We start from the raw sequence: 26,858 nt of genomic DNA on the forward strand, positions 1-26,858 counted from the left end.
GTAATGAGTGTGTAGACAATGAATGGATGGAAAACACATGCTGCCACTGAGCACTACACTAACTCTGAGAACCAGCTGATGGATTCTTAAGGGTTACCACCAACTCAATTGCATTTTTCTTTAGTTTTGAATAAAATATATACATTCTTGTATTGTCTTTGTGTTGCTGGCATGATGATTACATGAGTTTTAAAATCTTTAGCAGAAAGGCTGAAAACAGCAATGATTGTCGGCCATTTTTATAGAACATTGCTTAAGCTCAGTGAAATGTATGGTGGCTCTAGTTTAGTTTTTTTTCACATGCTCGATTTGTTTTTTAAACTTGTGCTTGTGTGTGTGGATACATTGGTTTTGTGATGAGCATGCTGTTTGGACCACTTTAATTCATAGTACTACTAACAATCTTTAATCGGACTGCCACAGTAATTCAGACTGCTACTGTGATGCTGATGATGGTGTGTGTGTGTGTGTGTGTGTGTGTGTCAAGATAGTTGTTGCTCACAGATACATTTTTTATTTCCCGAGGCATAAATCACATATCCATGTGTTTAGTAGCTTTATGTTTGTGTGTGCTCATGGGCTTTGCTTCATGTCTGTCAGTGGTCCCAAAGTCAATTTGTTGCTGCTTTACCTTGTAGGAGGCATCGCTCAGTCCCACTGAGGAGGCTCAGCGACGCCTGATGAGGATCTTCAGTGCCCCTGTAAATCACCCTGCTGTGCTGTCCATCTGCATATAGAGTCTTGAACTGCATTTTTCTCTCCATGCCAGCTCTTATACTAACCGTGAACCATTGCGCATTTGCAGAGACAAAATTAATAATACTGGCCTACTGCATGTAATTCTTCTACTTTCTGTCTCTTTATTGTCATAACCTAAAATAACCCCCAAAAAGTCCAAATTACTTATTAAAAAACTTCCATCGCCTAAAGATTCCAAGACAGACAGTTAAGCAAGCTGATTTTGATGATAGTCGTCTGACTAAATGACAAAAAAAAATAAAAATTCCTTCATCTCTTATCTTGACTGCAAAAATTAATCTTTAACATTTGTGAATTGATTCAGTCATGGAAGATAAGGATTGTCATTTTAAATCATTTTATTCTTAGTATAAATATTTATTGTCCATGTTCAGGTCATAATTTCTAGACCAACACTCTTCAACAAGATGTCTTGTAAAGTAAGAGTTTAAATGCTGGTTTACTGGGATAAACACTTTATAATGATAACACTTTTCTCTCCATGTTAGCTCTTATGCTAACCCGTGAGACAAAATTAATAATACTGGCCTACTGGTATTTATGTAGCAGACAGTAGACCTGACAGAGCTACAGTTGCTGAATTTGTCCAAAATCAACTTCAGAAAGTGTTGATATTTAAACTACTAAATATCTGACAGGTTTTCAAATTTGTAAGCTCAGGGGCTCATTTAATGTTAGCAGAGCATGCATCTGAAAAATGATATTCTCTATGATGAAAGGTTTCTTGCAAAAATGCTCCTTAGACATTGACTTGCCAAAGAACCAGCTTTTACCTTTTAAACTCTGGGCCTGATCCACTGCATCCTATTTGATCAGATAATATAGTAAAATTCTGACTGAGGTACAAGCCATTCTGAAAACATCACTTTTCTTCATAAACTTTTCAAACTGGACCATCCATCCATCCATCCAACCATCCATTCTCTATACACCGTTTTATCCTCACTAGGGTTGCGGGGGGGCTGGAGCCTATCCCAGCTGACTCGGGCGAAGGCAGGGGACACCCTGGACAGGTCGCCAGTCTGTCACAGGGCTACATATACACACAAACAATCACACTCACATTCACACCTACGGACAATTTAGAGTAACCAATTAACGTCAGCATATTTTTGGACTGTGGGAGGAAGCCGGAGTGCCCGGAGAAAACCCACGTATCCACAGGGAGAACATGCAAACTCCATGCAGAAAGATCCCAGGCCCAGGCCGGGATTTGAACCAGGGATCTTCTTGCTGCAAGATGAAAGTGCTAATCACTACTCCACTGTGCAGCCCCAAACTGGACCAATCAAACTGATCTTCTCAAAAGCTTAGTACTTCTCTGGTGATGATTTATTCTTTGCACTTGACAGCACTCCACTCTGCTCTGCTCTTCTAGCCTAGCTGCGCTAGACCCAGCTCTTAAGACACAAGGGTCTAGGAACGCTAGACAGGGAAGGAGGCGGGCTAAAAGGTTGTCTTTCAAATCACTCTGCAGCAATTGGGTAGGTATACAACCAATCAGCGCAACGAATAGGCTGATGTAGTTCTTGGAGCACCGGCGGATTGTGGCTAAGTCCCATTAGCTTCCCAACCAGTGGAGCCAACTGGTATATTAAGGATTTGCCATATCCCGTCGGCATAAGTCCAAATACGTCTTTCTTCTCAATGAAACACTTCAGTGCCGTCCTTTGTTTATCTTTCAAGTTGAATTTTAGCTTCAAATCTTTAAGGGCTGTGGCCAAAGCCGAGTCGAAAGATAACTGTTTATTGTGCGCCAGTTGTTTCTGTCAGAATCGTCGCGCCTCTGTCGTCACTTTGTTACGCCCCCCTTCTGACTCTACACTTCATGGTGATTCGTCCGGCCAGTTTTAGGAGAATCCAACCTCGAGCCTTATGGAGGGTAACTAGACCCACCCTGGCAGAGAATTAAATTCGTTGCCGTGGGTTGTCTAGCGCGGCTAGGCTACTGCTCTTCAGCTTTGTACCACATTCCCTTTCAAGTAAAATATTACTAATGTTTCCCCTACCAGTTAACAATAGCTGTCTGTTTAAACTGATCTACATTTCTAAAAACATTTTTTTTTGTCACTGAAATCATCTACGCCCCATGTTTGGTCAATGTAAAGCCATTTTTACTTGTCCATTCTCTGTTTTTGTTGCTTTTGTGCAATGCGGTTTCTTCATCTGAAGTTCCATGTTGACCTTGTCTCTTTTTTCTCCTTGTTCTTCCCCTCGTTCTCTTTCCTTGACTCCATGTCTTACTCACACTGCTTTTGCTGGCTGTCGTTTCTGTGGCTGTTTTGTGGATAAGCTGGAGCCGGCAGTGAGTGTTTCATCTTCTGTCCAAGCCTCCGTCCCTGCAGCCCTGCAGCCCCAGGGCTCACTTCAGGTACCACAGACCTCCAGTCTTCCTCTGGGCCTCCAGGAATTTGTACTCGTGTGGTTTGTTGAAGTCTGAGGCTTGGAATCCTTTTAACTTTACCCCTTTTCACTATTTTCCCTGTCTAAAATTCCCAAAGTCTGTATTATGGTGCAGCTGCATTAAGCTGACAGGCTAAAGGCATTAACCCAATCAGCGCCTGACTCACATGGAACTGAGAGAATGTGTTGTTTGTATTTTAGCATTGGTAAAAGCCTGAAATCTATTTAGAGTCACACTCTCAGATTCCATTTAAGATCTTTATTAGTTATTGTTAGACTTACTGTCATCATAATTTTTGTTTTGTCAAAATGCTTATAAAGACATTTTTTTAAGCTGTAAAGAATGAACTTGAGGGAAGCATTTGCTTTTTTATTGAGTAGTTTTCTTTTTTCTTTTGCAGAGATGTCAGCTAGCAGCTTTGATTTCAGTCTTTGTGCTAAAATAGTCTAAGCACAGAGATGAAACTAGCCATTCCTTTTTTTTTTTGGAGTAGCTGACTTTTTTGCCTCCTGATTTATTTATTTTTTTGCATCTTACATGATGAATTGTTCAAAAGTTTTATGGCATCTGTCTCGTGTTGTCATCACGAGCTACAATTTGTAACATGGTGTAAATGCTCCTTTTAATGAGACTGATAGAAGTGATCTGCATTGACTATATATATCTTTGTTCTGAGGGCATCGTGCATAGGCATGTATGGTGTTTACTGTCAACGTAGTATCTGTGTGAGTTTGTATGGCTTTTTCTTACGTTTACATGCTCCTACCACACTTATTGAGTCGTGGTGAATCTTGACACTGGTGGTGTTTTGTTGTTATGCAATCATTTGGTTTCATTGACCCGTAAACATTTCACCTGCTCCCACAATTTAATCTGCTGTATTAAGTTTGGGATACTGATTGATGAATGGTTTTAAATGGATCATGCTGTCAGCATGTACAGGTAGTCTATTTTCCTGTCCTCTTGGGTCTGAGGCCATAGCCAGGGCTTCTGTGGCCAGTTTGCAGGACAGTGGTGACAAATGTCATCAATGTTATCAATCAATGTTGTCTAAGCAATTGATTTAGTTACCATACTATGTGTTGAAACTCTTGCTACTGGGTTCCTATATACAATCTATCTATTAAAGGAAGACATTAAATAAATAATGCCTTTCTGTTCTATCAAAGGCCTGTCAAGCATTCAGTGATACAGTGGAGTGATAATACTGCTGTATAGATGCTGTGTGGATTATTTTAGGAACCCTTGTACTAGGGATGCAAATTATCGAGTAATTCATTAATCGATAGTTGTTTCATCTTATCGATCGATGATCGATTAATTGATAAGCAGCAATTTTTCTGCAAAGCTGAATTTCCCTCTGAATCAATAGGTTCCTTTCTACTAAAATGCTATCTTTCTTATGAAAGAGAAAATGTAAATCATATTCCTTAATAAAAGATTTATTCTTAACAGCAGGGAACAACACATTCACAAATGGAACAATGCAATAACAAGGCTACTTTAAGGCTACTTGACACGTGAAAATAAATAAGTGCACTGTCTGTTCGAAGCAAAACAAATAGAACAAAATGAAGGTGACTTTAACTTGAAAATAAATTAGTGCACTGTCTCTTATTTAGCACTATAATAAAATACATAAAATAAATTCTGAAAAGAAATTAAGGTGTCACAATTGGACTATTAGCACAATTTATAATCCTCCTTTACTTTAAAATACAGGCTGCCTGTAAACAACTAAAAACATCCCTGAGAATAATGGATGTGCCCATAAACAAAACAAAAACATCCATGCCATGGTGCTCCTCATTGCAAAGTTTGAGACTTATCTATTTTTGTTTAAAAATATGAGCATATCGACATGGCACTCAGTTCCATGTTTCGCTCACACCCTGCAGCTGGCCCTTAACGACGGTTTCTTTTTGAATGTGACGTATTGAGGTGATAATTTAGCGAAGTTGTGGAGGAGTTGTACTTTAAAATACTTCCACAGATTGTGCATTTGGCGTCTTTGTCGTCATTAACCAACTTAAAGTGGTTCCATACCGAACTCCGTCTTGTCCTCTTCTTCCTGCCAGCTTACTGCTTCTCTTGTCTCGTTGTTGTCATCAGAGGCCAGCTTCTATGGTGCCATAATTGTGTCAAAAGTCACGCGCACGTAACTCTCTTGCGCACGCGCGTGAAACACGTACCCCACGCGTGCGTAGCAATGTCTCCACGCGCAAAAAACACTGCGCGCGCGTAGCAGTGTCTCCACGTGCGAGGAGCCTCGTGGAGCTCTGACATGGAGTTTAAGAGTCAGAATCACTGGAGTAGACACGCTGGGCTTCTGGGCCGATTCCGGTCAGTCCACCTGGGTAACTGCCGTTAGCAATGGAGCTAACTAACGTCTAATCGCTGTACTAAAGGCTGACAACCCCGCAATAGAGCACTGAGACCTCCCGTTTAGAGCCAGAAATACGTGGAGACACTCACCCACCGGCAGTTGGAGATCCGGGCTCTGTTCTGTGTGTGTTCGGCGGAGCTGCAGTCCATGGGCACAGCAGAACAGCGGCAGCAGCATCAAAGGGGCTCCAGCGGACTGTGTCATTTCCTCTCTTGTATACAGTGGCATCCCACATAGGGGGTGAGTTCTTGCTGTCGCAGACAGCCAATCATAGGGAGGTTGTGGCGAGCACTGGTATCCGCCCACAAAGGGTCAAAAGTCTTCTCCCCGTGCGCGTAGGTCAGAGCCAGGTGTAAACTAACTGTGACGTCACCCGTTGGTGCTGATTTAATTTTGGTGGCAATCCGGAAAGGATTCTGGATCACTTTGAATTTTTTAGTATGTTTTAGTATGTGGTCCAAAATATGACAAAAAACATCATAGGTTAGTTTGTCGTCCAACAAATTGGAGCAAGGTGTCCAGATAGCTCAACTGGTTAAGAAGGTGATTCATAAACAGAACTGTGTCAGAGACGCAGGTTCGATTCCAACTCATGATCCTTTACTGCATGGGTTTCCTGTTTTCCTCTCTATCCTTGGCGGAGGTCTGCACTCTCTGAGTGCTTTTCTAGTTTTAATCGAGTAATTTCTTATCGACAATTAATCGATAACCGATTAATTGTTTGCATCCCTACCTTGTACACATAGACATTCTGATTATCATGAACTAGACATCGTATAAAAGGATCTAATCTCCCTACTGCTAAGACTTGTCAAAAGATCTTTGAGACAGATCAAATTAGACTTATTGGATTAAATGAGGAACATTCTGTGGAAGGTTTGCCTGGTTTCAGCAATAGCATTATCATTTCCAACTTCAAACAAGGAAAGCAGTACATTCTGATAAAATCTGTCATATGTATGCAAGTGTAGAACTAGTAATCTTTCATAAGACCTTCTACAGAGTTGAATAGGTAGGCTGTCATGCCCTGGCACTTTGCCATTGTATGTATTTTGGAAAGCCTGCTGCACATCTTCAGTTGCTAAACTTCTATTGAACTCCTTTTTACATGTTCTGTCAGTGTCAGGAACTGAACCCGATTAGGAAATATTTACCATCCCTCTGAGGCTTGGGGGCATTCTGATCTACATAAATGTTCAAAAATTCTCTAAGACTGTTATTCCTGCTCAATGATATGCACTTTTAGGCCTCCCAAACAAGTCATTATGCTCTTACATACATTTACCACGCCTGACTTTTTTTTTGTTTGTAATAAGATGGCTTCAGCCACATTAAACAACTTTTATCAGCAGAAAAATACTTCTATTTGACTGTCAGAAGAAACAAAGAAGCAAATCGATCAGTTTTCTTGGATCCTTCGTTTTAGTTCAATCTGACTCTAAAGATTGAATTATTTTTCCCAAAGATTCCACTGTAATTTTTTGTTGTTTGACCTTTGAGATTGTATTGCTTATGATTTCCTCTGGAGTGGATGCCTGTCGTGCCTTCTGTTTTGTGTTGGTGCTAGTATGATCTGTATCTAACTCAGAATACCTACATGTTCTAGTTTACTTAAGTTTAACAAAGTCTGGGTTCTGTGAACTTTGTATTGAAATCAACTTTTCGGGGAATTGTAAACAAACCTTTTTTTTAATAAAAGAACTAACAGCATGGTTGCTTATTACTATGCTGTTACTCCATCAACTTTGAAGCTTTGATAATAGCTCTCTTAGGAACAGCACAACAATAACATTTACATGGAGCTGACTGATAAGAAGGCTCTGTTTTGCCTGATTTCTGTTTTCCCTATACTTCAAACAACTTCATATCAACAATTTTTTGTTTTAGCAATTTTGTAGTTTATGCCTGATGGGTATCACAACCTGTAGTGGGATCTATTCCTGGATTTGAGGAGCAATTCAAGTCTGCTCCAGTTATACCAATGGTATCAGCACACTTCTGGCACAGTTGTTGTATGTTGCCTTGACAAGGCCACTTATTCCATACCAAATTAATATTAAAGACTGTCAAATAGGTTGTATGGAGAAACATTAGTTTTGACGTAAGGTATGTTTGATCCTGCTCATGCCCTTTTTCATTTTGCTTATTTTTTGTAGTCATTTCATTTTCCAGCTTGTTTTTCCATTTTCCAGAGTGTTCATTTGTTCCCTCAATAGGATAGACTAGTTATACAAGAAGAAGGAATAAGAGCTATATCTGCTGAATTAGGTGCTCAACATACAAAAGGAAGATTTACGAACACACACATTTACTAATACAGACATTTGAACCCTTAAAACCCCGTATCTTCCCCCAAAAAGAAACTGTAGTTCTTGTTCTCATCTACTCTTTGTACGAGCAGCTCAGCTATTTAAACCCAACTCCACAGGCAACCAGTGGCCATTCATCTTAATATGTCTTAGATCCTGTGTCTTACATTATTTACTCAACTAGCTCTTTTTTCCTGTTGCAGAGGACCCTCACCTTGTTTGGATGTTCAGATGCTTTGACACAATCTACATTTATGCAGATGATACTTCAATTTATCTGTCTGCTTATCGATTTTACTTTAACTCTTTGTCTTTATGTGTGTGTCTGTATGACACATGGTGATCATATATAACACTGACTTTTGACCTCTTCATGCTGGCAAAATCACCAGGGATCCGTGGAAGAGGATCCTTTTACACTCCTCCAAGCTTCTCATGCTGCAGCTAAGCAATCACAGGTGTGGCCTGCACTGTGCCTGAGTGTTATTTAACCACCAGCTTGTCCCATCATCACCCTGAATTGTGGAGTGTTGTGCTCTGTCCCTTTGCTTGCAAAGTGAACTGTGTGTTGTTCATGTTTCCCATTAAAATTTTGTCTATTGCCATCAATAGTTATGACTTGTGTCTTGGCCTTACATTTGTGAAATCTTTTCCACATATTTAAAAAATGTGTTTATTTTGTTCATATTTTTTCTCTTTATTTTTTATTGTGTTCCCTCCTCATGTTTCTTTCCTTTGTGTTCACTGAACCAAGCTATTTCCTGGTATTTTGATTGCCACGGTCACCATTGAATCTCCCCTCACCCAGCGCTGAGGCTTGTTATATTGACATGTGTCAGTTTTGAAGTTTCTCACACACAAACATGAACTCACCCATAGCCACACACCACCCTGGAGGAGCATGGAGTGCCCAGTGAACTGCATGGTCTTCATTTTGACAAGCTTTTCCTTTCAAACCTCTCAGCATGTGCTGGTATCAAACTGGCAATAATGGTGGTTTCAGACCAACCCAGTGTGACTACAAGTGGCCCATGGTTTGATTCTTATTATTTCCTCATCTTTGCTGCCTAGTAATTTTAACCTTTGTCTTTTCAGGTGAAGACAGAAGAGCAGATTGCAGCAGAGCAGGCCTGGTATGGATCTGAGAAAGTCTGGCTTGTCCACAAGGATGGCTTCTCCCTGGGTAAAATAAAATTCTTTGTTTTTATACACATATAGTTAAATCTTTTATATGCTTATCTCTTTCAAATCTCATAAATTTTAAGCTCTGTTTTTTGTGGCCTTCAAAAATAGTAACTAGGAAATAAAATTGTATTTATCTTTTTTTTTTTTTAACAATTTCCCATTTGAGTGTCACATCAAAGATAATGTGATTATAATGAATATATGAATGTATTTATTAGACAGTCTGTCCAGGATTTCACGGGCATTTTTCGTGATTGTTGCGGCCAAAAATGCCTGAATTCGCGGCAGCTTTTCTAAAAAAATTGCACTAAAAGTTGCGATGTTTTAAGCTTATTTGTTGCGATGAAATTGCAGGAGACAGTGACAATTGCTAAAAAGCTGCATTTATTCCAGCTTGTAGAAGATCTTTCAACACTGTAATTGACAATATTTATTCCGAAATTAATTACAGTGGGTACAGAAAGTATTCAGACCCCTTGAAATTTTTCACTCTGTGTCATTGCAGCCATTTGCCAAAATCAAAGAAGTTCATTTTATTTCTCATTAATGTACACTCAGCACCCCCATCTTGACAGAAAAAAACAGAAATTTAGAAATTTTTGCAAATTTATTAAAAAAGAAAAACTGAAATATCACATGGTCATAAGTATTCAGACCCTGTGCTCAGTATTGAGTAGAAGCACCCTTTTCAGCTAGTACAGCCATGAGTCTTTTTGGGAATGACGCAACAAGTTTTTCACACCTGGATTTGGAGATCCTCTGCCATTCTTCCTTGCAGATCCTCTCCAGTTCTATCAGGTTGGATGGTGAATGTTGGTGGACAGCCATTTTAAGGTCTCTCCAGAGATGCTCAATTGGGTTTAGGTCAGGGCTCTGGCTGGGCCAGTCAAGAACCATCACAGAGTTGTTCTGAAGCCACTCCTTTGTTATTTTAGCTGTGTGCTTAGGGTCATTGTCCTGTTAAAAGGTGAACCTTTGGCCCAGTCTGAGGTCCTGAGCACTCTGGAAGAGGTTTTCCTCCAGGATATCTCTGTACTTGGCCGCATTCATCCTTCCTTCAATTGCAACCAGTCGTCCTGTCCCTGCAGCTGAAAAACACCCCCACAACATGATGCTCCCACCACCATGTTTCACTGTAGAGATTGTATTGGGCAGGTGATGAGCAGTGCCTGGTTTTCTCCACACATACCGCTTAGAATTAACACCAAAAAGTTCAATCTTGGTCTCATCATACCAGAGAATCTTATTTCTCATAGTCTGGGAGTCCTTCATGTGTTTTTTGGCAAACTCTATGCGGGCTGTCATGTGTCTTGCACTGAAGAGAGGCTTCCGTCGGGCCACTCTGCCATAAAGCCCCGACTGGAGGAGGGCTGCAGTGATAATTGACTTTGTGGAACTTTCTCCTATCGCCCGACTGCATCTCTGGAGCTCAGCCACAGTGATCTTTGGATTCTTCTTTACCTCTCTCACCAAGGCTCTTCTCCCACCATTGCTCAGTTTGGCTGGATGTCCAGGTCTAGGAAGAGTTGTGGTTGTCCCAAACTTCTTCCATTTGAGGATTATGGAGGCCACTGTGCTCTTCGGAACCTTGAGTGCTGCAGAAATTCTTTTGTAACCTTGGCCAGATCTGTGCCTTGCCACAATTCTGTCTCTGAGCTCCTTGGGCAGTTCCTTCCACCTCATGATTCTCATTTGCTCTGACATGCACTGTGAGCTGTAAGGTCTTATATAGACAGGTGTGTGCCTTTCCTAATCAAGTCCAATCAGTTTAATTAAACACAGCTGGACTACAATAAAGAAGCAGAACCATCTTGAGGAGGATCAGAAGAAATGGACATCATGTGAGTTAAATATGAATGTCGCTGCAAAGGGTCTGAATACTTATGACCATGTCATATTTCAGTTTTTCTTTTTGAATAGATTTGCAAAAATTTCTACATTTCAGTTTTTAATGAGAAATAAAATGAACTTTTTTGATTTTGGCAAATGGCTGCAATGACACAGAGAGTGAAAAATTTCAAGGGGTCTGAATACTTTCCATACCCACTGTATTAAACGTTCCAGCCCATTTCCACAAAAGCTGGCACACCATGGTGGGACATTAGCAGGAGCCAGATACTGGTTTAATATGACGTAGCCTAAATATGTAGCGGGCATAGACGGGAATTGATGGGACTCAGAAACACCCCCACAATTTAATCAGGCCGTGCAAAATTCGCGGAGATTGGTTGATTTCGCGTGAATTCGTACGATCGTAACATCGCGAATTCCTGGAGGGACTGATTAGAGCTGGACCCGAGTATCCGAATATTCGGTCGTGATGGTGGTATCCGGATATTAATTTTGAGATCCTACTATGCCTATCGGTCCGTCCTCCGTGTTTTTTTACGGTGTCTAACGTTACGAACCGAAGCGATAGGTGGCTCAGTATGTACTGAACTGTACATTGCTTGCAAATGTTCTTTTGCACTGGAAATCACTGGAAAATTAAACTCAAGATGTGAAAAGTAATGTGTAATGCAATTTTCATTCTGTTAGAGTATATATTGTAAAACTGGTGTCGAAAAAAGTATCGTTTAGGAACCGGTATCGAAGTGAAGGTATCAGTATTGGTACTGGTATTGAAACTTTTAGATTGATACCCAGCCCTATTGGTGGAGTATAACTGTATGGAAGAAAGAGAGAGGAGAGGAGAGGAGAAGAGCCAATGCATCTTGGGAATCCCCTGGCAGTCTAAACCCATAGCAGCATAACTAACCTAGGTGATCCTGAGCAGTCCTAACTATAAACTTTATCAAAGAGAAAAATTTAAAGCATAATCTTAAAAGTTTTGATGGTGTCTGCCTCCTGAACCCAAACTAGGAGCTGATTCCACAACAGAGTAGCTGATAACTGAAGGATCTGCCTCCTATCCTGCTTCTGGAAACTCTGAGAGCCACAAGTAAACCTACAGTCTGAGAGAGAAGGGGTCTGTAAGGATGATATGGTACAATAAGGTCTTTAAGATACGATGGAGCTTGGACATGAAGAGTTTTATATGTGATTAGAAGGATTATAAATTCTATCCTGGATTTTACAGGGAGCCATTGAAGAAGATTTCTAATAAATTTGTCCATATTCCTAGACAAGAGAACTGCACCATCCAAAGTGGGATGTATGACATCTCTCCTAATAACACCAGTTTTTCCCATTAGGAGTCCAATGTGACTTTTACTGAGTTCGTACCAAATAACAAATTCATTAGAGGCTCAGTTTAATTCAATATTATTTGAATAATCAGTTAATAAGCTCATCTTTCCATCTCTCTCTTCCTATAACATGTGACTGCTGCCACATCTTTGTGAACATAGTACCAAAAGCTAACCAGTCCATGCTTTTTCAGATTTGGTCTTGCTTGCAGCTGCAGTCGTGCATGTGATTTTATTTTTTCCTTGCCTTACTATTCAAAAGCTTTACTCGACTTAACTTGAACAGCTGAACATTGTGAAGTTGTGGTCCAATGTTTCCAAAGGTATGTTGCTTGTCTGCCTTTGGGAATGATTTAACATCACTTTAAACCTCTTAATTGCACATTTTTTGGGTTTTACTAGTAGTAGCAGTGCAGCTGTTTGACAGAAGAGCTGATCTAATTCTTACATTACTTTGTTTCTGTAACCTTTCATTGTAGTAGCAGTCCAGAAACTTTTTTCTTTGCTCAATGCAAGTGGCAGAAGGTTATCGGATGATTTTCCTGTCAGTGGAACAAAAGGTTGAGTTCTGGTAGTAGTGGTAGCTAAGGTACGTACATGGCTCTGTGCACTTTCAGCGGACTAACAGTCTGTTCTGTCTTTTCTTATGCAAGCCACCGTGGTGAAGACAGAGGCTGGCTCCTTGCCAGAGGGCAAATTGAAGATCAAGCTGGAGCATGATGGGACAGTATTGGATGTGGACGAAGACGATGTTGAAAAGGTGTATTACAGTATTCCAAAGCATATTACAGCACTTCAAAATATATTAAAGTATAAGCATATAATTCAATATATTATGTATTTAATCCTGTAAAAATTATGTTGTATGTATCAAATCAAAAAATTAATTGAAGACTCATAATTTATCTTGTCATATTCGACATATTCAAATTTGACTGATGACTCCTTCATTAAGTCAGTTTTGACAAAGTAGGTTTTCTCTCCACTGGTCATTCAGTCTGTCTGAGAGAGGCTCACAGATGGGTTCAGGCTGTCACAGATGGCCACAGAGGATACTGACAGCCACAGGAATAATGGAATAGGTGGAGAGGAGTTCAGATGACAGTTGGGAAATTTAGCTGTAAATTGTAAACTGTTGAAATTTACTTAGTAGGCCACATTTTTAAGGTGTAAGATGTATTTTAAAGTTTAAGATGTATTCAATGCAAAAAAAACCCAAATGTATTTTCATTTTATCTGTACAATTCTAACAGCATGAAACCTCAGAAAACCATAGTTTAAACAGTGACAGTTATTTTGGCTGATTATTGGTCTACCCAAAAATCTGCAGAATTGATATTGATGTGCAGCTGGCACATAAAGCAACGATAACAGTCACTGAGGTTTTCCTAGGGCTCTCAGCGCTGCTGAATCCCTTTTGAACTTTAAGTGCTTGAACTTAGACATGGTTTTGTTCAAGAATCATCTTACAGTAACCACTGTACCTTAGACAGTCCAGGGATTTTCTCTGTTCAATTTAAGCTTTCTATATCCGGTAAACTGCCTTTCTGTGACTAGTTCAGTGCCTGCGAAGGCCACAACCAAAGATTGGTTTTATTTTTGAAGGATCTGCATATTATTTTTTTGATTAAATGTTTGGTGTGTATATTAGAGGTGTAACGAGTATTTGATTCATCCACTGAAATCAGTGACCAAATTAGTTGACAACAAACTTCATTGTAGATTACTTGGTGATGTCATCATGTGTATTTTTCCTGCTGACTCAGGAAGCTCTGACATGTCGGCATTACAACTTACTGGAAGAAGTGTGGCTCTGCATGATGTTATTTTAGAAGCATGCACCATCGTCTCATAGTGTGAGGACATATGGAGCAAGTTTATTGCTGATCTCAGCAATAAACAGAAATAAATCAGCTGCATGAAAACAGATGAATCTAAAATATAACCATGACTTCTGCCAGTATATTGAAAAACCCACAGCCTACCAGGCCCAAGTTGACCCCTGCCAGGCTTAAGCACCGAGGAAGAACTCTTTTAAACTATAGTTGGAGTGGGGCAGTATAGCTGGAAAATTATATGGATGGAAATAAGACTGCAACTAATGATGAATCGTCTGAGCATGATACGCCATCAGAAGCAAAAGAGAGCGTGCAATGCAACAGAAATCACCGTCTGAGCACAGCGCTGAACACGGATGGACATCCGCGATGCATCGTACATATATTATATATGCACGATACAGTTCGGACGTCTGTCCGTGTTTCGCGCTCCACGCGGACGGTGATTTCTGTTGCATTGCGTGCTCACTTCTGCTTTTAAAGATGTATCGTGCTCAGGCGATTCATCGTTAGTTACAACCCTAGTTGGAAAGCTCACCAATACTATCCACCTGTCATGGCTGACAGAGCATTTAGCTAGCACAACGTCCTCCGAAAGATTTCACTTATCAAAGCTGGGTATCAGAAACTGTAGTGTTGTAGCAGCAGTTCACATAAACACAAATATGCGAGTATTACAAAAATAGCCTCTCAACTATGGAGCTATAATGCTGACAGTAAGTTTTGGCATTGAAAAATGTTGAATTGAAAGTAAATTGAAAGTGAAAATACAAACATTGAAGTTTCAATCTTACTGGCAGTGTTTTCACGGAGCCATAATGCTGACATTGGCATTGAAAAATGTTGAATTCAAAGCGAAAATACAAACATTGAAGTTTCAATCTTACTGGCAGTGTTTTCGCGTGAGGGGCGGGGGCTGGGGGGCGGGGCTTAAAGCACGAGAACGTGCTTCTTGGTTTTGAGGAAAGGGGACAGATTTGCCCTGTGCTGGCTAACGCCAGTAAGACTGTTTGACTAAGCATGGATGAGAGTTCACCTGGACCTGGGACTTCGAAAACGCCAGTAAGTCTGTTTCTCTTTGTACGTATTAGTATATAATATTTTTCCACACAGAAACTTGTGGCGTTAAAACCACTTTAGGCTTCATATTATGCTAATTTAGCAGACGTGCTAACGTTCTCAAGCTAGCTAATGCATAATCAAGGATTTAGCCCGCAGAATCAAAGATTTTTACCTGCGTTTTTCTGGAGGGGCTAAGTTGTGGCGAAATAATATTTAAGTTATTTAACCCGTTGCGCTTCAGTTGCGCTTCAGTGTTCCGCCCACGGTACACTTTGAGATCTGCATAAGCAATTTGCTAAATGTCTAAAACTGCAAACGCAATTATACAAACACTATACGCCACTATACGCTGATGGAAAGCTTAGATTCTCACGAATCCGCCAGTATAAACCACTTTCAGATGTGATTACCACAGCGGGTAATATAAACACATTTGTCCGACAAACAACGAATATCCATCCATCCGTTCTCTATACACGGCTTCAACGTACACACCGCGACTCATATTTCCAGGTTCATTATTACACACAGATGAAAATATTCCACAAAAAACGGCCATAATCCAACCTTGGACTTCCAGACGAAACAAGGCAGTAAAATATTTTGTCCAAAACATGTCTTGAAGACGGTATATGATCCATGAATAGGTCATTTTCGAGGAAATGCACCTCGCGATGCGCGTCCAATATTCCCTGTATTTCTCGTCATATTTTTATTTACAAATAGAATATTAGCGATTTTTTTGTACTGAAAATGGCTGGAATTGACTGCAGCTTAAAGGGGTTATTTAATAAATAACATTGAATACTAATATTAATATTTAAGTTGATGAAAAATCCCTCCTGTAAGTGGAAATGTGTCTGTAGAAACGAGTCAAAGCCCTTTTACATTAGCTAGCTTAGAGAACGTTAGCACGTTTGCTAAATTAGCATAATATGAAGCCTAAAGTGGTTTTAAAGCCACGAGGTTCTGTGTGGAAAAATATTATATACTAATACGTACAAAGAGAAACAGACTTACTGGCGTTTTTGAAGTCCCAGGGCCGGGATTGGGAATCAAATTCGGCCCCGGGACTTTTTGGACCAGACCAGCCCACCTGTGGACCAGAATCCCCCCCCCCCCCCCCCCCCCCCCCCAGCTCATAGAGTTGATTACAATTCAGACCATAAAAAATCCTTTTTCAAACATTTTACCTGTGAAACACACTTTAAGACCATCGAGAAAAAACTACAATATGCAGATGGAAGAATATAAATCACATTTTAATATTTTGGCAGCTTAACAAATAAAAATAATATATATATTTTTTGCCTTTTTATTGTGATAGTTGCAGTGAAGTGGGACAGGAGATGGGGAGAAACGTCGGGGATGACATGCACCAAAGGGCCGCAGGCAGGAATCAAACCCGGCCGCTGCGTTGCATTCTAGCTCCTATACATGGGTCACCTGCTTAACCCTATAAGCTATACGGGGGTCGGGTGCCCAATAATCAAAATTATTTAATAAATACCAGCGTACCGGCCCACATGTGGACTGGCCCTTCGGTCAAACGACCGAATGACATAACGTTCAATCCGCCCCTGAGGTGAACTCTGATCCATGCTTGGTCAAACGAAAATGGCGTTAGCCAGCACAGGGCAATCTGCTCCTGTCCCCTTTCCTCAAAACCAAGAAGCGCGTTCTCGCGCTTTAAGCCCCGCCCCTCACACGAAAACACTGCCAGTAAGATTGAAACTTCAATGTTTGTATTTTTGCTTTGAATTCAACATTTTTCAATGCCAATGTCAGCATTATGGCTCCGTGAAAACACTGCCAGTAAGATTGAAACTTCAGTGTTTGTATTTTCACTTTCAATTTACTTTCAATTCAACATTTTTCAATGCCAAAACTTACTGTCAGCATTATAGCTCCATACTCAACATATTTATTATCTTTATGTTAGTTAGCACATACAATTCATAATCCAAACGATTGATTGTTTGTTTCAATAACAGATCATTTGGCCATGAAGATAGCCATTAGTTGCAGCCTTAATCTACAGAACATACAAGAATAGTAAAAATATTACCCATCATTCAGTCCAGGATGATGTAATTGAATGTCTCATGTGCTAAATGTGCTTAATTATCAAGTGTGAGATTATGAAACTATAAAGGTTTATGTTTTTATCCTAAGGCCAACCCTCCATCATATGACCGATCAGAAGACCTGGCTTCACTGCTCTATCTGAATGAATCCAGTGTGATGCACTGCCTGCGGCAGCGCTATGGAGGCAACCTCATCCACTCCTATGCTGGACCCAACATTGTGGTCATCAACCCCCTGAGCACGCCCTCCATGTACTCTGAGAAAGTAGGAACGTAATTATGCAACTTTTCTGATATTTCTAGGACCCCCGATAACTGTTGTTTTAATGCCTCTTTGCTCTTGTGTTTGTCCTTCTTCTGTGCCCCTCCCTGCTGTGTGTACTGTCCTGTTTCTTACTATGAGGTGATGCACATGTTCAAAGGCTGTCGGCGTGAGGACGCTGCTCCTCATATCTACTCTGTTGCCCAGTCAGCTTACCGCAATCTGCTGACCACCCGGCAGGATCAGTCAGTGGTGCTGCTGGGCAAGTCTGGCAGCGGCAAAACCACCAACTGCCAGCACCTGGTCCAGTACTTGGTCTCCATTGCGGGCAGCACGGGCAAAATCTTCTCTGGTGAGCCTAGAGACAGAATAGAGGAAATCTGAGGAGTAGCAAAATGGAAAATGACAATTAACTTGTTTTTGAACATATGTCCCAGACTTTTTGAAAATTCCACAAAAAAATCATGCATGGAAGTCAGTATCTGAATCAGTTTATATAAAGGTGAAACTGAAGACACCAAAAAATGTCACAATAATTCCTAACAAGATTTACAGAGCAGTTTAATCATTTTATTGTTCTTTTTCTTTTTTTTAAACATACATTAGTATTTATTTATATGCGTCTTGCCACGTCAATCAACACGGACATTTTAAAAAATATTTAAATGCTAATTTCCATTTGTAGATATTGACAAATGCATAGCAAAATTACTATCAAAATATGATGGAAAAAGTTAGAAAATATGTTCTACAACTCAAGTTTGATGTAAAATATTCAGGGTATATTATTCCAATTATTTTTGTTTGGTTCTCTCAGAAAAAGCTGATTTTCCAAATTGGCTGCCTTTGTGTGACATGTAATAGTCTCTGTTCTAGGAGGTGCTCTCCATCACTTCAAAATGGCTTAAAGGAGGATGTGCTTTTCCCTACAAAATCTTAAATAGAAGACACACATCCCTGTATTGTCTAAGACTGTCCAAATAAAAAAAGATAAAACATCATATCTGAATGATATGACAGTGGTGGTAATGACTGGTTTTGTTGCAATGTACCTTGAGTGTACAGTTGGTTATACTTAGTTTGCAAACATTTCACTAACCTTCGAGAACACATGATGAGACTGCTCAATTTGTTTTTGGTGACAGCTGAGAAATGGCAGGCAGTGTACACCATCCTGGAGGCTTTTGGCAACAGCTCCACTGCTATGAACACCAACGCCAGCCGCTTCTCCCATGTAGTGTCTCTGGATTTCGACCAGGCTGGGCAGGTGGCCTCCGCTTCCATACAGGTACCAAACATGCACATACCTTTTTCTTGCCGCCTCTTTAACTTCAGACATCTCGCTAATAAATGAAGAAGTCTCTGGCCACCTAGTCCGTATATTAGAGGTACAGCAGCAAGTGTGAAGACGTTTGCATAAGGCATTCTGAGAAGCATAAAAAATAATCATACAACAGCAGCCAGTGACTACATTAGGACTGGGGTAGTCTCGCATATCTAGACCTATTTCCACTGCACTCTGTCAGTGTTGGATAATGTTTTGGCCTCTGTTACAGGAGACAAAAGGCTCAGTTTCTTTAAATTAATCACTGTGTTCTTGGGCAATGCTAAGGGCAGTGATGCACCAGGATGCAGTGATGGTACTACTGCAAAATAGCAGGTAGAATTGTTTTGGTAGAACCTTTGCACGTAAAGAGATGAACACTGTCATTAAAATGCTAAAGACCCTGCCTTATCGTGCAACACGCATCCTCTGCAAAGCTTTGTTTTCAGCGTGTCTACACCCTAAGAATCCGTCTTGGGTAGGGGTGACTAAGCAACATAAAGATATCATCAATGATGACAGTAGTGTTTTGCAAAGGTCGCTGCACCTTGTCAAAGCACAGATTCCTCCAGAGAACAAGCTGAAGCGTATGGTTATCAGAAGTGTGGTGAATTTAGACAAAGACCAACAACGTGGTTCTGTGTAAGCACTGCAGACTGGAAGGGTCTAATCACGCCTGTACAACTGCTGCATGAACTGTTGAAGAAAAAGTACCCCAGAGTGCCTTGTTGAGACTGCAGTGACAGACAGCACCATCCTGTTTATTTTTTGTTACTACTCAGTGTTCCAAACAGGCACATTTTCAATGGGCACTGCCCTAGTAATATACTAATCACAGCTGCACCCATCTAACAGTCAGATCCATAAATATTTGGACATTGACACAATTTTCTGCATTCTGTTCTGTTCTGTACACCACCACAATGGATTTGAAATTTAACAATCAAGGTGTGCTTGAAGTGCAGACTTTCAGCTTTAACTTGAGGGTATTTACATCCAAGTCAGGTGGATGATGGAGGAATTACAACACATTTTATATGTGCCCTCCACTGTTATAAAGGACCAAAAGTAATTGGACAATTGGCTGCTCAGCTGTTCCATGGCCAGGTGTGTGTTATTCCCTCATTATTTCATTTACAAGGAGCAGATAAAAGGTAACAGTTCCTTTCAGGTGTGGTATTTACATATGGTCCACTCTCAATATGAAATCCAAAGAACTGTCACTATCAGTGAAGGAAGTCATCGTTAGGCTGAAAAATCCAAACAAACCCATCAGAGAGATAAAAAATACATTAGGTGAGGCCAAATCAACTGTTTGGTACTTTCTTAAAAAGAAAGAATGTACTGCTGGGCTCAGCAACACCAAAAGACCCAGAAGACCATAGAAAACAAATGTGGTGGATGACAGAAGAATCCTTTCATTGGTCAAGAAAAACTCTTTCACAACAGTTGTCCAGATCAAGAACAGTCTCCAGGAGGTGAAAGCTACGGAGCCCCCTAGGGGACATCCTTCCTGTTTGTGTTATATCCCTTCCTGTTGTACTTTTTCTCCTCCGCGTTTGTATTTTATTCCTTCGCGTTTGTGTTTTCTTCCTTCGCGTTGTACTTTCTCTCCTCCGCGTTTGTGTTTTATCCCTCCGCCTTTATTTTTTAAGGAACACTTTTGTCATTTTTGCCCTCCGCCTTTATTTTTTAAGGAACACCTTTGTCATTTTTGCTGTTGACAAGTTGTTTTTCAAAGACGGAGTTCGCGTTCAAAGTCGAACTCCGCGTTTAAAAACGAACTCCGCGTTCAAAGTCGAACTCCGTCTTGGGCCCGAGCAGTGTCACTCAGTCAGTCTGTTGAGCGTGCAGCAGGGGAGTCAGAGGACGGATTCCTACGGTACTACTTCCTGTCCAAACTTAGTTTGGAGGTTTGCTTTGCCTGGCACACCGGCTGATCATCACCTTGGGACATTACACGCCAAACGGTAAATAATTATTTTAATGAATACCACAGTGCTTCGTCTATTGTTCTGAACTCTGCTTATCTCAAGTCACATTAGCCCTTTCTGTATTTATCGCAGTTGGACTGCTTCGGTTTGCACGCCGGCATGAAGCTAAAAGGAGCGCTCATTTTTGTCAACGTTTCTACTGACCAAACCGCGACCGTTTCTCTGAATGTATAAAAAGCGCACCGTCCCGCGCGCAGTCCCACTGAACAAAAACGAGCGCTCCTTTTAGAAAGCCAATAACTAAGAGAAGACTTCACCAGAGTGAATACAGAGGATTCACTACTAGCTGTAAATCATTGGCGATCCTCAAAAACAGGAAGACCACATTAAAATGAGCCACAAAAAAAAAAGCATTTGAAAGAGCTAGTTCAGTTCTGGAACAACATCCTGTGGACAGATGAGATAAAGATCAACTTGTACCAGAATGATGAGAAGAGAAGAGTCTGGAGAAGGGAAGGAACTGCTCAAGATCCAAAGAATACCAGCTCATCGGTGAAGTATGGTGGTGGTAGTATCATGGTGTGGGCGTGTATGGCTGCCAATGGGACTGGTTCTCTTATGTTTATTGATGATGTGACTGCTGACAAAATCAGCTGGATGAATTCTGAAGTGTTTTGGGCTATATTATCTCTCATATTCTTCCAAATGCTTGAGAACTCATTGGACTGTACTTCACGGTGCAGATAGACAATGACCTGAAGTATACGGAGAAAGCAACCAAAGAGTTTTTTTAAGGCAGAGAACTGGAATGTTCTACAATGGCCAAGTCAACCACCTGACCTGAATCCAACTGAGCTGCATTTCACTTACTGAAGACAAAACTGAAGGGAAAATGCTCCAAGAACAAGCAGGAAGTGAAGACAGCAGCAGTAGAGGTCTGGCAGAGCATCACCAGGGAGCAAACCCAACATCTGGATATGTCTATGGGTTCTAGACTTAAGGATGTTATTGACTGTAAAGGATTTCCCAACAAATATTAAAAGTGACGATTTGATTTATGATTATGTTTGTTTGTCCAATTACTTTTGGTCCCTTAAAAAGGTGGGATCACGTATGTATTATGCATTATGTAAGGAATTGGCCTCACTGTTCCAATACTTTTGGAGGGGAGTGTACATTGTTTCATTCCAAATCCAGTTTAGTGGTGTACAGAGCCGAAATGCTGAAAATTGTATCAATGTCCAAATATTTATGGACCTGACTGTAAATGACAGCACTTAATATAGCAACTGAAATTTGTGTTTTTTTCTCCTGCTTAGACAATGCTGCTGGAGAAACTGAGGGTGAGCAGGCGACCTGAGACGGAATCCACCTTTAATGTCTTTTACTACATGATGGCTGGAGCTGATAGCAGCCTGAGGTGACTCCTCTAGTGATTCTTTTTTCCATATAATACAGCATTTGAATAGCATAACTGTGAAGTATTTAAAGCTGTCTAGGGGAAGGATCCAAATATTCGGATCTCAAAATTAATATTTGGACACCACCGTAACGACCGAATATTCAGATATTCGGGTCCCTCCATAGTGTTCTCAACATTTTAATAGCACTTTAATTTGTTTGTGTAGAACCTTCATGTTGTTCATCATTATCAAAATTGCTGTTTAAGATTTTTGAGCATGTTGTTGAAAACGTGGTTAAGTGAGCAATCGTACCGACAGCTTCCCAGACAAACAAAAGCACAGAGTCTTTGTCTGATAATCAAATACACTATTGTAATTATACAATATTACAACATGTACAACAACTGAAAACAGGCTTCAGGGTCTCACTGACACTGAGGAGCTTGCTGATCCCAGTATGTTGTTTCTTCTCCAGAACTGAACTCCACCTTAACCACATAGCTGAGAACAGTGCTTTTGGAATCCTCCCTCAGTCTAAGGTAATACCACTAGATGGCGATGGAGATCTGTCTGTTTTTAGGGCTTGATGTATTTTGCTGACCCATGTAAAATATCAGTACATGAAGTATGTGAAAGTAGCTGCTTGCTGCAACATTTCACCTTCACCTCCAGGATCAGTAAAGTCTGATATGATTTGACCTTCTTAAGCCTGAAGACAAGCAGCGAGCCTTGCAGCAGTTCACTAAGCTGCAGGCCGCCATGAAGGTGTTGGGCATCTCTGGTGAAGAGCAGAAGGCACTTTGGCTCATCTTGGGGGCCATTTACCACTTGGGTGCTGCAGGGGCCACTAAAGGTAAGAAGTCCCATCTGGATGACTGCAAATACATCAAATCTTGAGAAATAGAAGAAGACTGTCACGATTGTTGCATGATGAGGATGGAAACTGTGCATGGGTACAGACATTTCAGAGTTTAAAAAGGCACAGTGACCAAAAATTATACATATTTGCTGAGCAGACTTAGGGACCAGCTCCTCTTCTACACAGACAATTTGATTGCCTGTTTTACCTTGTAATCTCAAGTAAAACCCATGACATTCATTCCTGAACTTATTTTGGTGTATTATTTGAGTGTATCAGTAAATAATGCCAGATTAATTAATTAACAGACTGAATAGAAATTTATTTTAAAAAGTCCAGCATATATGCATGTCATTTCCTTTGTCTTTTGCTAAAACATATTCCGACAGCTGAGGCAAACCTCATCATTTACGGTCAGGTCCATAAATATTTGGACATTGATACAATTTTCAGCATTTCAGCTCTGTACACCTTTACACTGGGTTTGAAATGAAACAATCAAGGTGTGCTTCAAGTGCAGACTTTCAGCTTTGATTTGAGGGTATTTAAATCCAAACTAGGTTCATGGTGGAGGAATTACAACACATTTTAGATGTGCCCTCCACTTTTTGAAGGGAGAAGTAATTGGACAGAATAACATAAATCAGTTTATCACTTTTAACATTTGGTTGCAAATCCTTTACGGTCAATAACATCCTTAAGTCTGGAACCCATCGACGTCACCAGATATTCACATATGTACAGTGCCTATCATAAGTATTCACCCCCTTTGATGTTTTACCCTTTTATTGCTTTCATAAATCAATCATGGTCAATAAAATTTAGCTTTTTTAACAAAAATGTATTGGAAAAAACTCTTTAATGTCAAAGTGAAAACAGATTTCTATAAAATAATGTTAATGAAAGAAAATTATATAAATGAAAATAATTGTTTGCATAATTATTCACCCCCTTCAAGTCAGTATTTAGTAGATGCACCTTTGGCTGCAATCACAGCAGTGAGTCTGTGTGGATAGGTCTCAATCAGTCTTGCACATCTGCCCACTGTAATTTTGCTTCATTCTTCTTTGCAAAACTGCTCAAGCTCTGTCAGATTGTGCGGGTATCGGGCATGAACAGCCCTTTTCAAGTTCAGCCACAAATTCTCTATAGGATTGAGGTCTGGGCTTTGACTCGGCCACTCCAGAACATTTACCTGGTTCTTTTTTAACCATTCCTGTGTAGCTTTTGCAGTATGCTTTGGATCATTGTCTTGCTGAAAAATAAATATTCTCCCAAGACGTAGTTCTCTTGCAGACTGAAAAAGATCGTCCCCCAGGATTTCAGTGTATTTTGCAGCATTCATTCTGCCCTCTATCTTTACAGGCCTTCCAGGTCCAGTTGCTGAGAAACATCCCCACAGCATGATGCTGCCACCACCATGCTTCACAGTGGGGATGATGTGTTTTTGGTGATGTGCAGTGTTTGGTTTCCGCCAAATATGACGTCTTGTCTGATGGCCAAAAAGCTCAATTTTGGTCTCATCAGACCAAAAAAAATCTTCTTCCACTTGACCATGGAGTCTTCCACATGCTTTTTGGCAAACTCTAGTCGAGATCTAATATGACTTTTCTTCAACAGTGGCTTTCTCATTGCCACTCTCCCATAAAGCTTTGACCGGTGAAGAACCCGGGCAGCAGTTGCTACATGAACAGTCTCTCCCATCTCAGCAGCTAAAGCTTGTAACTCCTTCGGAGTAGTTGTAGGGGTCTTGGTGGCTTCTCTCACTAGTCTCCTACTTGCACGGTCACTCAGTTTACGAGGGCGGCCTGATCTAGGCAGATTCACAAGTGCCATATTCCTTCCATTTCTTGATAATTGATTTCACTGAACTCCGGGGGATGTTCAGTGCCTTTGAAATTTTTTTGTAACCATCCCCTGAATTGTACTTCTCAATAACCCTTTCCCTGAGTTGCTTAGAGTGTTCTTCTGTCTTCATGGTATAATGGTAGCCAGGAATACTGGTCAACCACTCTCTGGACCCTTCAGACACAGGTGTTTTACAACTCAATCACTTGAAACACACCCACACCACTCAGGTGATCTTCATATCACTAATTGTGAGACTATTGGCAACAATTTGATGGACCTCTATTGAATTAGACCATTAAATTAAAAAGGGGGTGAATAATTATGCAAACAATTATTTTTATTTATATAATTTTCTTTCATTCACATTACTTTATAGAAATCTGTTTTCACTTTGACATTAAAGAGTTTTTTCCAATAATTTTTTTTGTTAAAAAAGCTGAATTTTATTGACCATGATTGATTTATGAAAGCAATAAAAGGGTAAAACATCAAAGGGGGCGAATACTTATGATAGGCACTGTATGTAGCAGAACAATTGGTTTAATCATTTTACCCACCACAGTAGCTTCTGTGCCCTGTCAACCATGTATTCATGTCCATCACCTCTTTACTTTGACCTTAATGGCTACATGCCCCGGCTCACATTACCATCAAATGCAAGGAGTTATAAGCAAATACTCCTTAGACAAGTAAAAACACAAAGAAACAGAGTAGAGTTGACTTTCTGCTGGTTGCCACTAGGTGTCAGGCTTGACATTTGATTGCATTCATTACTTGAATACTGATGTATGGTGTGAAATCACTAGAGTAAGAAAACTTTCCTCTGGATTTTGGTGACTCTTTAAGTTGAAATCAAACAATTGGCTGCTCAGCTGTTCCATGGCCAGGTGTGTGTTATTCCCTCATTATTTCATTTACAAAGAGCAGATAAAAGGTCTACAGTTCCTTTCAGGTGTGTTATTTACATATGGTCCACTCTCAATATGAAATCCAAAGAACTGTCACTATCAGTGAAGGAAGTCATCATTAGGCTGAAAAATTCAAACAAACCCATCAGAGAGATAGCAAAAACATTAGGTGAGGCCAGATCAACTGTTTGGTACTTTCTTAAAAAGAAAGAACGTACTGCTGGGCTCAGCAACACCAAAAGACCTAGAAGACCATAGAAAACAAATGTGGTGGATGACAGAAGAATCCTTTCATTGGCCAAGAAAAACTCTTTCACAACAGTTGTCCAGATCAAGAACAGTCTCCAGGAGGTGAAAGCCAATAACTAAGAGAAGACTTCACCAGAGTGAATACAGAGGATTCACTACTAGCTGTAAATCATTGGTGAGCCTCAAAAACAGGAAGGCCGCATTAAAATGAGCCAAAAAAAAAAAAAAACATTTAAAAGAGCTAGTTCAGTTCTGGAACAACATCCTGTGGACAGATGAGATAAAGATCAACTTGTACCAGAATGATGAGAAGAGAAGAGTCTGGAGAAGGAAAGGAACTGCTCAAGATCCAAAGAATACCAGCTTATCGGTGAAGTATGGTGGTGGTAGTATCATGGTGTGGGCGTGTATGGCTGCCAATGGGACTGGTTCTCTTATATTTATTGATGATGTGACTGCTGACAAAATCAGCTGGATGAATTCTGAAGTGTTTTGGGCTATATTATCTCTCATATTCTTCCAAATGCTTGAGAACTCATTGGACTGTACTTCACGGTGCAGATAGACAATGACCTGAAGTATACGGAGAAAGCAACCAAAGAGTTTTTTTAAGGCAGAGAACTGGAATGTTCTGCAATGGCCAAATCAACGACCTGACCAAATTTTGCGTTGGTTTTGTCTTCAGTTAAACTGAAGAATTCCCAAACAGCAGAGGTCTTCCGCATCTTGTCTTGTGTTTATGCAACAAAGTGAAGTGTGACGTCAGAGTCGGCAGCCACCCGGCCATTTGGGTGGTGGTAACAAACAGGAATGGAGGAGCCGAGATGAGCCAAACACGACGGGATGAGCC

The 26,858-nt window shown here is 40.4% G+C and overlaps 1 protein-coding gene across 7 annotated transcripts in view; it reads left to right on the top strand.

Annotated features, from left to right (window-relative positions):
• Positions 1–26,858, top strand: part of LOC110968371 (unconventional myosin-XVIIIa-like) — a 247,258-nt gene that overhangs the window by 58,621 nt on the left and 161,779 nt on the right. For 3 of the 7 annotated variants that reach the window (XM_051958141.1, XM_051958142.1, XM_051958144.1), the window contains 8 exons: positions 8,954–9,041; positions 12,885–12,991; positions 17,307–17,483; positions 17,622–17,832; positions 18,626–18,768; positions 22,058–22,158; positions 22,617–22,680; positions 22,850–22,994. In XM_051958141.1, the coding sequence (XP_051814101.1) occupies positions 8,954–9,041; positions 12,885–12,991; positions 17,307–17,483; positions 17,622–17,832; positions 18,626–18,768; positions 22,058–22,158; positions 22,617–22,680; positions 22,850–22,994 (1,036 nt within the window). Of the gene's footprint in view, positions 1–3,052; positions 3,131–8,250; positions 8,317–8,953; positions 9,042–12,884; positions 12,992–17,306; positions 17,484–17,621; positions 17,833–18,625; positions 18,769–22,057; positions 22,159–22,616; positions 22,681–22,849; positions 22,995–26,858 lie in introns of all 7 variants that reach the window. The other 4 variants (XM_051958139.1, XM_051958138.1, XM_051958140.1 and 1 more) reach the window with 2 other exon arrangements.

Source organism: Acanthochromis polyacanthus, chromosome 13, assembly GCF_021347895.1.
Source record: "Acanthochromis polyacanthus isolate Apoly-LR-REF ecotype Palm Island chromosome 13, KAUST_Apoly_ChrSc, whole genome shotgun sequence".
In the NCBI taxonomy this organism is placed as follows: domain Eukaryota; kingdom Metazoa; phylum Chordata; class Actinopteri; family Pomacentridae; genus Acanthochromis; species Acanthochromis polyacanthus.